Genomic DNA, 14,626 nt, shown 5'->3' with positions numbered 1-14,626 from the left:
GGGTGGTAAAGGATAAAGGGGGGCAAATACGTAGTGATGGAAGATATAATTTTTGAAAACTGATAGATCTATAGATTACTAAGAAACATTTACTATTGACTGCTTTTTAAAAATTTGATACTGCCACAATACCAAATCTTATTTTAAGAGCACAGAAAGTGTGACTGGTCTTGTATAATCAAGATGTAAGAGCCACACAAATACTCATTTTTAAAGGATTGATATGAGGCTATTTATCAGATTTCTAGTATTTTCTCATTTACTCTGTATGTCATTACTAGCTGTATAAGATATCAAGGACTCAGTAAAGTGGAAGCGATCATGCCAGGATAGTATGAAGTTTGGTAGCCTAGTTCCAGAATGTGTAGCCTTTGCCATGTAATACTTTGATAGTGCCTTATTATTCCCAAAGGATTTTTCATACATGCTACTTATTTTATCTTTTTAAGAATATGAGGTTCAATAATATTTTAGTTTTTTTTCAAGTTGACAAATGAGATGGGTCATAACGGGAACATTCAATCTCTTTTTTTGCCTCTGTTGTCCACTCTGTTCTATGTAGTGCCACATTGTTGTGTTAGGAGTCCCCAGCTCCAGCCATAGGGACAAACTAGTGTTTTTGGAATTTCCTCTGATACTAAATTGAATAAGGAATGAAATAGTTGATTCACTAGATGCTTAAACTTTGTGATACTATAAGTAAATGAGAAATTTTAATCTTTTTCAGTATAATACTTTCTTTGAAACAATAAGAAATGCTGTTATTTTACAATAAATGCTTGGTGATTGGGAATGATCAAGAAATCTGCTTTTCTGGTCAATTGAATTTAATGGATAATTCAAATTTTTCATTATCCATTGTATCCATTATATGGAAATAAACTGGTTTTTGTTAAAATCTTTTGTTTTCAGAAATTTTTCTAAATTATTTCATGTTTCTCCTTCTGAGTAGCTTACTTAACCAATAGTGGAAAAGATGGAATTTTGAAATGATGATAATGACGATGATGATATCTTTTAAAACTTTTATACACATATGACTCTTATTATGAAATATTGATTCCAGGATGTATCCTGAAAGTGAGAGTATTTTTTACATTTCCGTTAAGTCTAATTTTAGTTTTATTAACTTCGGACTTTTCTTTGAATTGAAATATGGAAAAAATTTATGGATGTTGACATAAACAATTGGTTAGATTTCAATTAATTGAGATTTTTTAGTCACATAAGGTGAAAACTCAAGGCATGTTATTTGTACCTTACTGGTGTCTGTTTCTCTTATTTATATATTTTCTGTTAAAAGTGATAAAAACTTTAGAGTTCAAGAGGTCGGGGGAAGGCAGAGACAAATGTATTTAAAAAGTAAATAAATTAATAAAAAATAAAAAAAAAAGAAAAAAAATAAAAAAAAAGAATGAATGAATATGCTACTAAAATAAAAAAAAATAAAAAAATAAAAAAAAATTCATGATTTGCAACAAAATGGGCTGTACCAATCCAGGGGTATGCAGGCAGTCCTTTGGATGCAGGAAAAAAAATATTAGTACTTCTATTTAAATATATATGAATATATTCATATATACGTAGGAATGCATGGTCTTAATTTTATTACTGCTTGGGTTCATGCCTAAAACATTTTTAGACCACTAGGGTATGAGGAACTGAGCTTCCTGTGATTGTAAGTGGCAGCGAAGCATGTAAGAGGGAAGACCTGAAAGAACAAAACTGGGCTGCATTGAGCATGTCCCTGGTAAGACTTTAATTCATGAGTCTGAAATAAATTATATTCTGAAACAAAGGAGCTAGAGATTTATCTTTTGATATCTGTAATTATACACACACACACACACACACACACATTCTAACCACTGAAAACAAAGCTAATAGCACCAAATCTCTTTCCTCAGAAAATAAAATTACTCTTTCCTTTTGGAAAATTTAGTGTATAACATAAAATATCAAAACCAGTTAACTTCCAACAGAATTGCAAATGGTGTGGAGTCACTTAATGGTGGAAACCTAACTAATTAGACATTAGAGTGTTCCATTTCCCCACTGTTGGATTACTAGATGTGGTGTAGCATGAATTTTTTCTATAGCTTTTGAGAGAGTATGTTTTATGTCTGAGATACGTTTGACCTGCTGAAAATAGAGCACTTAAATATTCTCTTTCTGATAAAGTGAACATCTTTATATATCATTTCTATATCACACATCTTACACAATAACCCTTAATGAGTTTTACTCATGTCTCTGTAATACCTCTGAAGGATTTTCTTATCCAAATGTTGTTCATCTTATTTTCAGGGATTTATGGGAAAGTTCAGCTTCACAGTTCTTATCCTAAGAAGTCCTGGACACGCCTCGGGGCTGACATTTCCTCAGGCAATGAGAGGTAAGGGATGAGATTAAGATTTAAATGTAGTTTTTGGTTTAGTTTGCTTTTGCTTGATATTTTGTTATTACACAAAATTAAATTTTAGATTAATAATTATAATTCAAGGATAAATATATGAAAACATAAGGAACCAGAAAGGATTTTTGAAGTCTCTGAAACATAACAGAGAAAGAACAAAACAAATAAAAGGCAGGGGAGAAATACAGGTTATTTAAGGAGTAAATTTTAGATAACACACATTTACAGCTAAAAATAAATCTTTAAAAATATGAATTGTATGAGATAATAGATGAATTATAAGGTGAGACCATAATAGTCTGAGTTGAAATGATGGCCACTTAAGAGGTAGGTGAAAATAAATAAGAGTGAGATAAAACATGTGAAGAATCTTATGAGATTTAAAAGCCAATAACAGAATTTAATATTATATTAGAGGCAGTAAAGAATAAAATTAATCCTGCCTCAAACTGAATAGGTAATATGAAGAAAAACCTGATGGAATTGGCCTGAATGCAGAATGAAAGATCAGGAGATAAAAAAATAAAATAGACAGTATTAGAAATAGAAAACAAAAATTAGAAAGTGTATTCAGATAATTGTTCTTTTTAATAAGCACCCAAAATAACAACAACAGAAAGAATAAAGAAAACTATAATCAAAATACACATAGTAAACTTGGGAATAGTTACCTTTAGTTTGAACAAATCAACACCAAGAACAATGACTACTACAAATCCTCACAGTATAAAAGAAAAACAGAGTAAAAAAGTAAAAAACAAAACAAAACAAAAAAAATAGGAGGGGGCATAAAGCTTGCTAATCTTAGAGTATTTTACATCATTAAATGTAGGAAGATAAAACCAATATACGTTTAAAGAAGAAAAAGTATCATGACCAATGAATTGGGAAATGGACACCCTGTTAAGTTTCTATTCACAAGTGAAAGTTAAAAAAAAATCCCAAAATACCTTCTGCTATGCAAGAACTGAAAAAAATGCAATAGAGAGATTACTAAAGAGATTAAACTGAATCTAAAATTTAAGAATTAGAATAAATTAAAAAAATACATGTAAGGGCATATAAAGTATATATCATTAAAGGTAAACATTGAAATAAATACAATTTGATACTGTAAATATGGTTGTTAAAATGAGGCAAATTTTAATTGTAATTTGAAAAGTGAATATATTAGATATATTAGGTTTCTATTTCTATAAATATATACAACTATTAGGTTGTGTGTGTGTATGAATGATACTGGTTATATATAGTATAGATCACATATATACATATGTAATGTATATAAAAAATACATTTCAATTCATGCTGGCAAGTTCAAAATTTGCAGGGCAGGTGAGCAGGTTCTGATGCTGCAGTCTTGAGGCAGAATTTCTTCAGCAAAGCTTCAACTTTGCTTTTAAGGCCTTTCAACTGATTAATCAGGCCCACCAATATTTTTGAGGTTATCTCCTTTACTTGAAGTCAACTGATTGTAGATGTTAACCACATTTATAAAATACCTTTGCAGCAGCACTTCCATTAGTGTTTGAGTAACTGGGTATGATAACCTACCCAAACTGACACATAAAATAACCACAGGTCATAATTCTCAGATAAGAATCTCAGTTTAAAATCTGGGAATATAGCCATAGGAAACTGGCTATATACATACCATAGGTATAATAATCCCATGTATAATGTGCACAGAACATGGGTGTGCATTTTACATGGCAAAATACGGTAACAAAATACAATAAGAAAAAAATGAAATAACAGAGGAAAAGCAACAAAAAAGGCATAAAAAGACAAGAGAAATACGACATAATAAATCTGCCAGTTATAAAGGGAAAATATGTTAAAAGTGACACTATATAGGAAAAAACTGGTTAATAAATCAAATATAATCATAACTTTTTATCAGACAAAAACTTTAAACCAATTCTGAAAAAAAAATTAAACTAAACATGGAATAAAATGAATCATTAAAATAAATAATGAAAGCAAGAACCTCAAATTTATTCATAAGGAAAATAAATATCAAATTAAATATATACAATTGGACAAATAAGTATATTTTATATTAATAAAGACTGCAATCTCCAGAGACCCAAATACCAAGAAAACTTTATACCAGATAATAACATAGAAATATGCACAGTAAATCTGTAAGAAATATAAGATGAAATTGACAGAAACAAAAATAGTAATGAAAGAAATTTGCTCACCTCTTCCAGTTTTTAATCTTTAAATTATATTAAAATAATAAAGAAAATATAAAAATATATAAATAACATGATAAAGGCAATTTCATTTGTATGTATCTATACATACATATCCTTACCCCAGAATATACATACTATAATTAAAACCTTAATAAATGTTAATAAACAGATGACATAGAATAGGATTACAATAAAATAAATATAAAGATATAAACAATATCTTAACCAAAAATCTTAATCTCTTGTAAAATAGAAAAATACGAAAGTAACCTTTTCTTAAACAACTTTTGTATCAAAGAGGAGATCAAAACTTTATCAACCTAATAGTTGGGAAGAAACAATATTGAGAGTTTTGCATGAGACATGGCCAAACATGCCATCACATTAAAAGCTTTATTGTTGAACAACAACAACAAAAAACTCCACAAAAAGAAACAAACTAAGCTGTCAATATGAGAAATCAGAAACAAAATAACTAATAAATCTAATGAAATCATTTGTTCAGATAAAGGCATAAATTGGTGAATTAGAAAGTAGGAAATTTGTAGACTTAGATTTTTTTAGAGATACTGGTTTAATCTCTAATAACTTTAGCCATAAAAAATATGTAAAATAAGAAATGAGAATTCAAATATAACATACCACAGAGATTAAAACTGTAATATGTAAATATGTAATATGTAAAACTGTAAAATGTGCTATCTATATAGTATTTTGAAATTTTAAAAAGGTTAAATATAGAAATATAAATTATCATTATTGGCTAAAGAAGAATAAAGTGGAAGAACCAATGATAATAGTGAAAGACATAAAGTTATCAAAGATTTATTTCCAAAAATATATTTGGTTCAAATAAATGTATGATATGTTCTTTCAGTCTTCAACTATAACTTTTTATGTTGCATAATTTATTCCATAGTACAAGAAATATGAGAAGCTTTCCAATTAATTTTAGGAGGCAAGTATAAAATAATTTTAAAACAGCTGCTAGAGTTAACAACAACAAACAACAAATCCTAACAAAATCTGAGGCAACACCCACATATAAATAAAATGCAACAAATGAAACCCAGTAATTTATTAGAAGAAAATAAAATAATTAGAGTATGTGTCATTCAAGTAAAGAGAGATAGTTCAAATTAAAGTTAATTTAATTCATCTACACAATAGGTATAATCATTAAGAATATAATCATTCTTGTACAAAACAGAGATAATTTGATAAAACTCAGCTTGCATTCTTTGAATAAAAAGTAAACTAGAACTATAAGAAATTTCCTTTGAATAAATGTGTCTTTACTAGAGAGTTTAGCCATTAGTTGAGAATCACAGCTTTAAATAATAATACAGAATAAATAATAAAAACCCCTCTGGAACAGCAATTTTCTATTTTATAGGAAATTAACATTAAAATTAGTATATTACAACAATCATTAAATATTAGTGTTAGAGTTTTAGCCAGTATATTGTATCAAAAAGAAACCCATTAGTGGTAACTATTAAAAAAAATTCAAACTGTCATGTTTTTGTGATTATGTGCATTTTTCTCCTAGAAAACTAGAGGACCACCTGGAAAAGTATCAATTGAAGTAAATAAATACACATTTCAATAACTTCTTAATTTGTGAACAATTATGTTTTAAACTATAATTTAAAATCCTATTTAAAATTTTAATTGAAAATACTAGAAAAAACTCAAGAAAATTATAGGATCTATAAAAATAAAATTATAAAACACTAATCAGAGGCACAAAAAGAGATGAGAATAGGAGAATTAAGATTGCAGAGGAGTGAGTGGAAGTCACACTGACCTCCTCCCAGGACCAACCAGGAATTACAACTAAATTGTGGAGAAATCACCTGGAACAAACAACTGAACAGTAGCAAGAGAGGAGCCTTTTAACCTCAGACAGACAGAAGAATCAGCTTTAGCACAATGTAACTAGTAAGGAGTGTGGTACTTAAGGAAGCAGGCAGGGCGCCCATGGGTGGCAGCACCAGAAGGATATTGAAACGGCCAATTGGATCCCCCTGAGATGAGTGAGGTCTAAACCATAAGCAAGGATCTCCAGCCTACAGCACCAGAGCCCAAATAGTACACAGATAACCGACAGCTGCAAAAAGCAGCAGGGTTGTTCTCTGCCAGAGACAAGTGGCTGGAGATGCAAAGAGCTGTTTAAAGGACTACCAGATAAATTTTTGTTTGCGGCCACTTACCCTGGCCTCCAGCAAAGGCGGGGGACAGAGTGGGCTGGAGATGCCTGAGGGGAGACTGGAGAAGGAGGCTTTGGGGAGAGAACTGGGAGAGTAGCTGGCGGGATCGCAGTGCTGACTCATCCCCCATGTGGCAGCAACCATCTTGCTCATCCAGACCACTCCCCTGAGCAGCAACAGCATGAGAGGACCCAATAAGCCCCTCCCCTCCCCCAAGAAGCTCTGTCTAGGCCTGGTAGTGCTAAAACCTGACAGCTGACTACAGAGTGGCAGCCACAGGTAGTAGATACCTGGCTAAAGAGGGTGCAGAGTGGTCTAGAGACACTGGGGGAGAGACTGGAGATGGAGGCTTTGAGGAGAGAATGGTGAGTAGCTCGCAGGATCCCAGTGATGACTCCTCCCCCACATAGCAGCAGCTCTCTGCTCAGGCAGACCACTCCCCTGAGCTGCAGAAGACCCAATAGCCCTGCCCCCAGAAGGGACTCTGCCCCACCCTGTGGTGTCTCTAAGCCTGACTGTTGAGTGCAGAGTGACTAGATTAACAGCTGAAGGAGACCTACACAGACAGTAGATTCTTGAAAATCTCTTACAGACTGCCTAAGATTATAGCCAACATCTGACATCATCAGAGGCAGATAGAGAAAGAAAAAAAAAAAAACAACAGCTGTCTTCTACCATTGAAGTTCACACCACAAAGTCCAGAAATCAAGACAGATCAATTTAAGAAGCAGAAGCAAAAAATAAGACTCTCACAGATAATGGGAAGACAAAGAAACGCCCCTCAGTCAAAGGGAAAGGAGGAATCCTCAGAAAGAGAACTAAATGAAATAGAGGCAAGTAAACTCTCAGATATTGAGTTCAAAACAACGGTTCTAATGAAGCTCAATGAGCTCAGTGAGCTCAGAGAGAATTACAAAAACTGCAGGGAAACTACGAGGAACTTACGGCAAACTATATCAGCATGAAAAAAGACATAGAAACTATCAATAAGAAACAAGAGGAAATGAAGAACATAATTTCTGAATTGAAGAACACAGTAGAAGGAATCAAAAGCAGGCTAGATGAAGCAGAGGATCAAATCAGCAAGCTGGAGGACAAGGTAGAAAAAAGCTCCCAGAAAGAGCAAGAAAATGAAAAAAGACTCAAAAAGAATGAAGAGGTGTTTAGGGAAATGCAGGACAACATGAAACATAATAATATCTGTAAAATAGGATACCAGAAAGAGAAGAGGAGGAGCAAGGGATAGAGAACCTGTTTGAAAAAGTAATGATAGAAAACTACCCTAATTTGAGGAATGAAAATGTCACGCAAATCCAGGAAGCACAGAGGGACCGATTCAAGAGGAACCCAGTGAGGCCCACTCCAAGAAACATCATCATTAAAATGGCAAATATCAAAGACAAACAGAGAACCCTAAAGGAAGCAAGGGAGAAACAAGTAGTAACATATAAGGGAGCCCTGATATGGCTAGCAGGTGACTTCTCGACAGAAACACTAAAGCCAGAAGACAATGGCAAGGAATATTCCAAGTCATGAAAAGCGAAGGCCTGCAACCAAGACTGATCTACCCAGCGAGGCTCTCAATGAAAATGGAAGGTGAAATAAGGAATTTCCCAGACAAAAGAAGGCTAAAGGAATACGTGTCCACCAAACCAGCAATGCAATATATGCGAAAGGGACTGCTTTAAGAAAATAAAGAAAAAGAGCCTATGAATACTCAGCTCCTTTCACAGTCCCCAATACTTGATATTACCAATATTTTTAATACTTATTAATCTGATTGTGACAATGATGTGTTATTTTATTAGTTAATTTATTATTTGTTGAAACTAAACCTGTTTTTGTATATTTCTTGCCTATTTCTATTATTCTTTTTTAAAAGCTTTAAATGGCTTTTTGGTATTTTTTACCCATTTTTTGATTAAATATTTGTAGAATTTTTTTCCCCGAAACAAACAACAAACAAACAAATAAAAACCCCCAAACAACTATTAACCCTTTTATAGATGTGTTGCAAATATTTTCCTAGTCTATTACTTGTCCTTTAACTTTTTTTACATGAATATTACTGTATAGTCTTAAATGTTTAATATAGTCATATTGTCAATATTTTACTTTATAGCTTCTGGGTTTGAATATGTTACTTCAGGGTAAGAAAAATATTATTTTGTATTTTTGCCTAAAATTCCTTAGATTTTACATATTGATTATTAACCCACCTGAATATTTGTTGTGTAATATGTGAAATAGGGGTCTATATTTGTCTTATTTCAGGGAATAGTGATCCATGCACCTCATGTGTTGAATAAGCCTTATTTTCTCCATTGATATGAAATATCAATTTAATCATATATTAACATTGTTAGATATATATGTTTGTTTCTAGAATGCTCATTTTATTTCTTTGATCTACTTGATTATTTCTATGCAGCTGTCATGATTGCTGAGACTTTATAATGGGTTTAAATTTTTTAATATTTTATAATGGATCTTGACATTTAAAAAATAAATGAATAAAACCAGTCTGCATTAAAAAAAAAAAAGAAAGAATCCTACCTTTTGCAACAATATGGATGGAACTGGAGAATATTATGCTAAGTGAAATAAGACAGTTGGTGAAAGACAAGTACCATATGATCTCACCTATAAGTGAAATCTATTCAACAAAATAAACTAATGAACAAAATAAACCACAGGCAAGGAAACATGGAGCAGACTGAAAGTGACCAGAGGGATTGGGGAAGGAGGACAATGGTGGAAAGAAGGAGAAAGGACTGCATAGAGAATATGTACAAATGACCCATGGACAGAGTGGGAATTGACTGTGGGAGTGGGGGGCAGGGTAGGATGGGTGAGGAGGGAAAAGGGGGAAAAACTGAGACAACTGTAATAAAATAAACATGATTTAAAAATAAAAAAAAGAGATGAGAATAGATGGTGATGCGTAATGTAAATGCTCAATATTTTAAAGATGTCAAATTTAATGCAACTTTAATCACAAACTAAATGTATGCATTTGGTATCTGGCTTATTAATTCTAAGCCTTTTGGAACAATAAACACTTGAAGGTAATCAAACATTATCAGTTATTTTTTTAAAAATATATACTTTAATGTGAATAATTATTGTAACTGGAACCAGAGTATAAGACAATGCCTAACAAAGGAGCCACATAAGTATTATCACCTAGAATATGAATATTAGTATTTCTATGTAGTTAAAAACTTGAGCTGAAATAATTAGCCAATGGTTTGGAACAATATAAAGTTAGACTTTCACTACATGCTTTCCTTTAAAATAAATTATAGATGGGTTAAAAAATTAAATATAATAAAGCAAAACCATAAAATTATTTGAAGAACATTTAAGTAAATGTTATGTAATAAACTAGGAAAGATCTGTCTGATCATAACACAAAATACAACCATAATAGCAAGAAATAATACAGTAGACAACATTAAAATATCAGTATTTTTGCACATCGTTAGAAAATGTAAAGGCTAATGATAAACTAGAAAGTATTTATAATATATAATAGATACAGATAAAGGGGTAATATTTTTATATGTAAAAAACCCTTAGGAATAAAAAGAATATGAATGTATCAGAAAAATAATCACTAAAATATCTGAATATAGGAGCCAAAAAAGAAGACATATATCTGGCTAACAAACATGTGGAAAATATTCTTTCTTAAACTGGAATTAAAATAAGTATTAATTAAAACAAAATTAAACACCACTTATCAATTTTAAATTGGCAAATGTGAAAAAGAGTGAACTCCAGGTTGACAAAATGGAGGAGCTGCGGACATTCCAGTGGGAAATAATTTACGTATTAATTTAGGTCTACATAAAATAAAATATTTCTGTGTTCACATATGTGGGTAGAAAAATGTCTGGAGGGACACGCAGTACAGCAGGGATCCATGTTGGCGAGACGATAGGTAGCTACTGCTTCGGTGTGCCTTTCTCTCACTACAGAATTTCCTTATCGAGTAGTTATTACTTTTGTAGTTATTTTAACATTGTTATTTATTCATTGGACACAATTTTTGTCAAATCTTATCCCCTGTCAAACAATGAGCTTTGGCCTAGAGATGATAACAAATAAAAATCAATATGGTCTCTGCCATCAGCATTAATTAAATAAATGTAAAGTAAATGTAAAATTACATATAAAGTAAATGTAAAATTATATATGTAATAAATGCTGTGAAGGAGGGATTCTAAAACATTACAAAATATAGACACTTGAAGCAGTAATGAAAGTTAGAGGGGGCTTCCCTGAAGAGTGATTTCAGAGGTGGGAACTGAACAATGAATGGACTTTTATTAAGGAGAGTCGGGGCAGATGTGTGTGAAAAGACAGCTCTAGCCAGAGCAAATAGCATACAGTCATTCAACAAATAGCCTGTTGAGTACTTACTATGTGCCAGGTTATAAGCACTGGAGATGCAGAGTCAAAGTTGAAGAGATCACTGCCCTCTAGGACTTTATACCTTAGTGGACGGAGAGAGATAATAATCAAATGCAGGAATATTAGCAACATAGTTGCAGATTTTAAAAGTAAAGAGATAAACAGGATAGTATGACCAGAAATAGTTGGAGGTGTGAGGAGCTCCATTTATTTATTTATGTATTTATTTATTTTAAATTATAGTTTACATTCAATATTTTTGTATATTCGTTTCAGATGTACAGCAAAGTGGTTAGAAAATCATGTTCTTTACAGAGTGGTCCCTTTTAGATTGAATGGACAGAGAAGGTCTCTCTGGAGAAAAGAAATTTGAGCTGAGCACTGTCCAGGTAGCGCAGCTGATTAGAGTGTTGTCTCCATGCACCAGGGTTGCTGGTTTGATCCCTGGTAGGGGCACATGCAAAGAGCAAGGAATAAATGCATGAGTGGTTGGAAAGGTAAAGTCGGTGTTCCTCTCTTTCTCTCTCACCCTTTCCTCTCTCTAAAATCAATAATTTTTTTAATGGAGCTGAGATCTGATGGTAAGAGTAATTCATCTGTTCAATGACATGAGCAAGAGTGCTCAATAAAGGAGGGGCATCCAACATTGTCCCTGAGGTGGCCTCCGGGGCTGCAGGACATACAGGAGGCCATGACAGCTGAGCAGAGTGAGCAGAGGGGCAGCCTTAGATGTGAGAGATGCCAGGTCATATGGAACCTGGTTTAGCTGTGAGAGGTCAAAGGGAAAATCACTGAAATGTTTTATGCAGCAGAATTGATGGAATATGATTTATGTTTCAAAAACCACTCTAGCTGCCATATTGGTGAGGAATTCTGGAGACAGGAGTAGAAGCTGGGGTACCAATAGGGAGTGGCTAGGGAAATGGAGGAGGCGCTGGAGATGGAGAGGAGAGATGGTGCTGTCCAGGCATGCCAATGAGCTGAACGCTGAGGTGAGGGTAGTGCTTCGGGCTTTTAGGCTGAGCAACCTAGTGGATGGTGGAAGCATGAATTGGGGTGGGAAGATTGGAAGAGGAACAGATTTACAGGGTGACAGATGGCAGGGACATGATAAGTGGGAGACCCCCAAGTGGAGTTGTCAAGAAGACAACCAGATATGCAATGTATGGCTCAGGGGGAAAAAGACAGGGAGTCATCTTGGAAGAGGATGATGCTGCAAGATAGAGGTAGAGGAGAAAATTGGAGCCCGGAAATGACATTGGAGCTAGCCTAATTTTTTAGAACTTGATAATGGAGGAGCCAGTGGCAGGTGATTGAGAAGCAGAGACCCAAGAGGAGATTTTTGTGATGGGAAGAAGGATGAATAGGAGGGACTTGAAGAAATGCCACAGTGGCTGATGTGGACAGCAGAGACTGAGCATGAGAAGGTTCCAAGGAGTAGTTATGGGTCAGGGCCAGATTCATTGGGAATATCAACAATTTTAGTTTTAATCCTCCTAAGAGCATTGCACAGCTGTTTTAGGTTTCTAGGAGGATAGTATGGACGGGAGGTCACTCTTATGTTTCTACAGAGGGGTAAAAAAATGAATCTAGGGACACCATCTAGGAGGTCCAATCAAGTGTAATTTATAGTCAGCAGCTAAAGCGGCAAAGAAGTGGGCAGATTTAGAGACAGGAGATAAAATCCATAGATGTATTGGGTATGAGGTGCTTTCTTGGTTTCTGGCTTATGTAAGTGGATGGTGGTGGTATTTACTAGAAGACAAATAAATTTGGTGGAAAAGATTATGAGTTCAGATTTGGTCATGTTGAGTTTGAAGTGCCTTTATTACAGTCAGGAGACTTTGTGAGGTAGGTAAATTGGGATCAATAAGAAACTTCAGTTATTATAAGGTTAGCAAGTTGAAATTTGGCAGGAAAGATATGAATGGATTTTTCTTATAAGAATGTGTTAAAAACCTCCTTCAGAGACTGAGCTACAGGCTATTTTGAAAGAAACTCAATTTTATTAATTAAAACTATCCATGGTGATTAACTAGCTACCGTTTATTGAGTTCTTATCATGAGGGCTGACTACAAAGCATTTTACATGCATTATCTCATTTAAATCTCTCAATGCTGTAAGTATGATTATCTGCATTTTACAGACATGAAAACTGAGGCTAGAGAACTTAAATAAATTTTACAAGTTCACAAAGCTAGAATTTCCTGAGGCTGAATTTTTACTCAGGTTTGTTTGATTCTATTGATTGTGTTCTACATATTACAAATATTAAAAACAACTTTTCTTAGTATCAGTCCTGCAGAGCATTCTTTAACAACTTTATATGAGTAATGTGAATTATCTCAGTGTATTCACCTTATGGATAGCCTTTTTTTTAACCTTTAAAAATTTTGAAATAATTTCAGACACAAGAAGGTGTAAAATTAATAGAGTTCTCATATATCCTTTATGCTGTGTTCCCAGATGATATATTACATAACCATAGAACATTATCAAATCCAGTAAGTTGATGTTACTACAGTATTAACTGACCTACAGAATAGTCAAATCATTTATTTAAACATTAATCTGCTATCTTCTTTATGTTAAGTCAGTTTAGTAAGTTTTTCTAATCTATTGTTAGGGAGGCAGATTTTACTGGGACCTCTTTATGAACTTGCACCAACAGAATTAGAGTTCTAAATTTATTTGTATGTAATTGATTTATAAGGCCTGTCCAGAAAAAGTCCAGCCATTGCTAATATAGTGAAAACAGTTTGTGCAACATAGATGTAACCTGGCAGCCAAGGAGAGTAGACTGGGATGCCCATGCATGAACAATGACAACTTCACTGTACTAGTCAGCGGGGACAGTAGACACCACTGAGTGAGCATGTGTACTGTGTGGCCATTGCATTCAAAATGACTGAGCAAGTGGAGCAACAAATCTGCATCGAATTTTGCATTAGGCTTGAACGCTCCTCTGAGGAAACTATTTGGATGATTCAGGAGGCCTCAGCTATGGGCAACTGGTGCTTGGCAGCTTCATCATAACAACGTGCCTGCTCACACATCACATCCTGTGCAAAGTTTTTTGGTGAAACATCAAATCATCCAGGTGATTTAGCCCCCCTTCAGCCCAGATTTAGTGCCCTGAGACTTCTTACTTTTCCCAAAACTAAGATCACCTTTGAAAGGGAAGAGATTTCAGACCATCGATGAGATTCAGGAAAATATGACAGGGCAGCTGATGGTGATTGGGAGAACTGTGTGAGGTCCCAAGGTGTCTAGTTTGAAGGGGACTGAGGCATCATCGTACTAGGTACAATGTTTCTTGTATCTTGTATCTTCTTCAGTAAGTGCCTCCATTTTTCATATTACTTGACTGGAT

General features: G+C 33.7%; 1 protein-coding gene across 1 annotated transcript in view; it reads left to right on the top strand.

The window, feature by feature from the left end:
• Window positions 1-14,626, top strand: part of PKHD1 (PKHD1 ciliary IPT domain containing fibrocystin/polyductin) — a 433,649-nt gene that overhangs the window by 293,363 nt on the left and 125,660 nt on the right. The window contains exon 54 of the mRNA XM_054569476.1: window positions 2,308-2,395. Coding sequence (XP_054425451.1) covers window positions 2,308-2,395 — 88 coding nt within the window. The remainder of the gene's footprint in view (window positions 1-2,307; window positions 2,396-14,626) is intronic.

The sequence above is a fragment of the Pteronotus mesoamericanus genome, unplaced genomic scaffold, assembly GCF_021234165.1.
Source record: "Pteronotus mesoamericanus isolate MK-2021 breed Mesoamerican mustached bat unplaced genomic scaffold, CSHL_Meso_final contig_20, whole genome shotgun sequence".
Taxonomy (NCBI): domain Eukaryota; kingdom Metazoa; phylum Chordata; class Mammalia; order Chiroptera; family Mormoopidae; genus Pteronotus; species Pteronotus mesoamericanus.
This window is presented reverse-complemented; position numbering and strand designations above follow the sequence as displayed.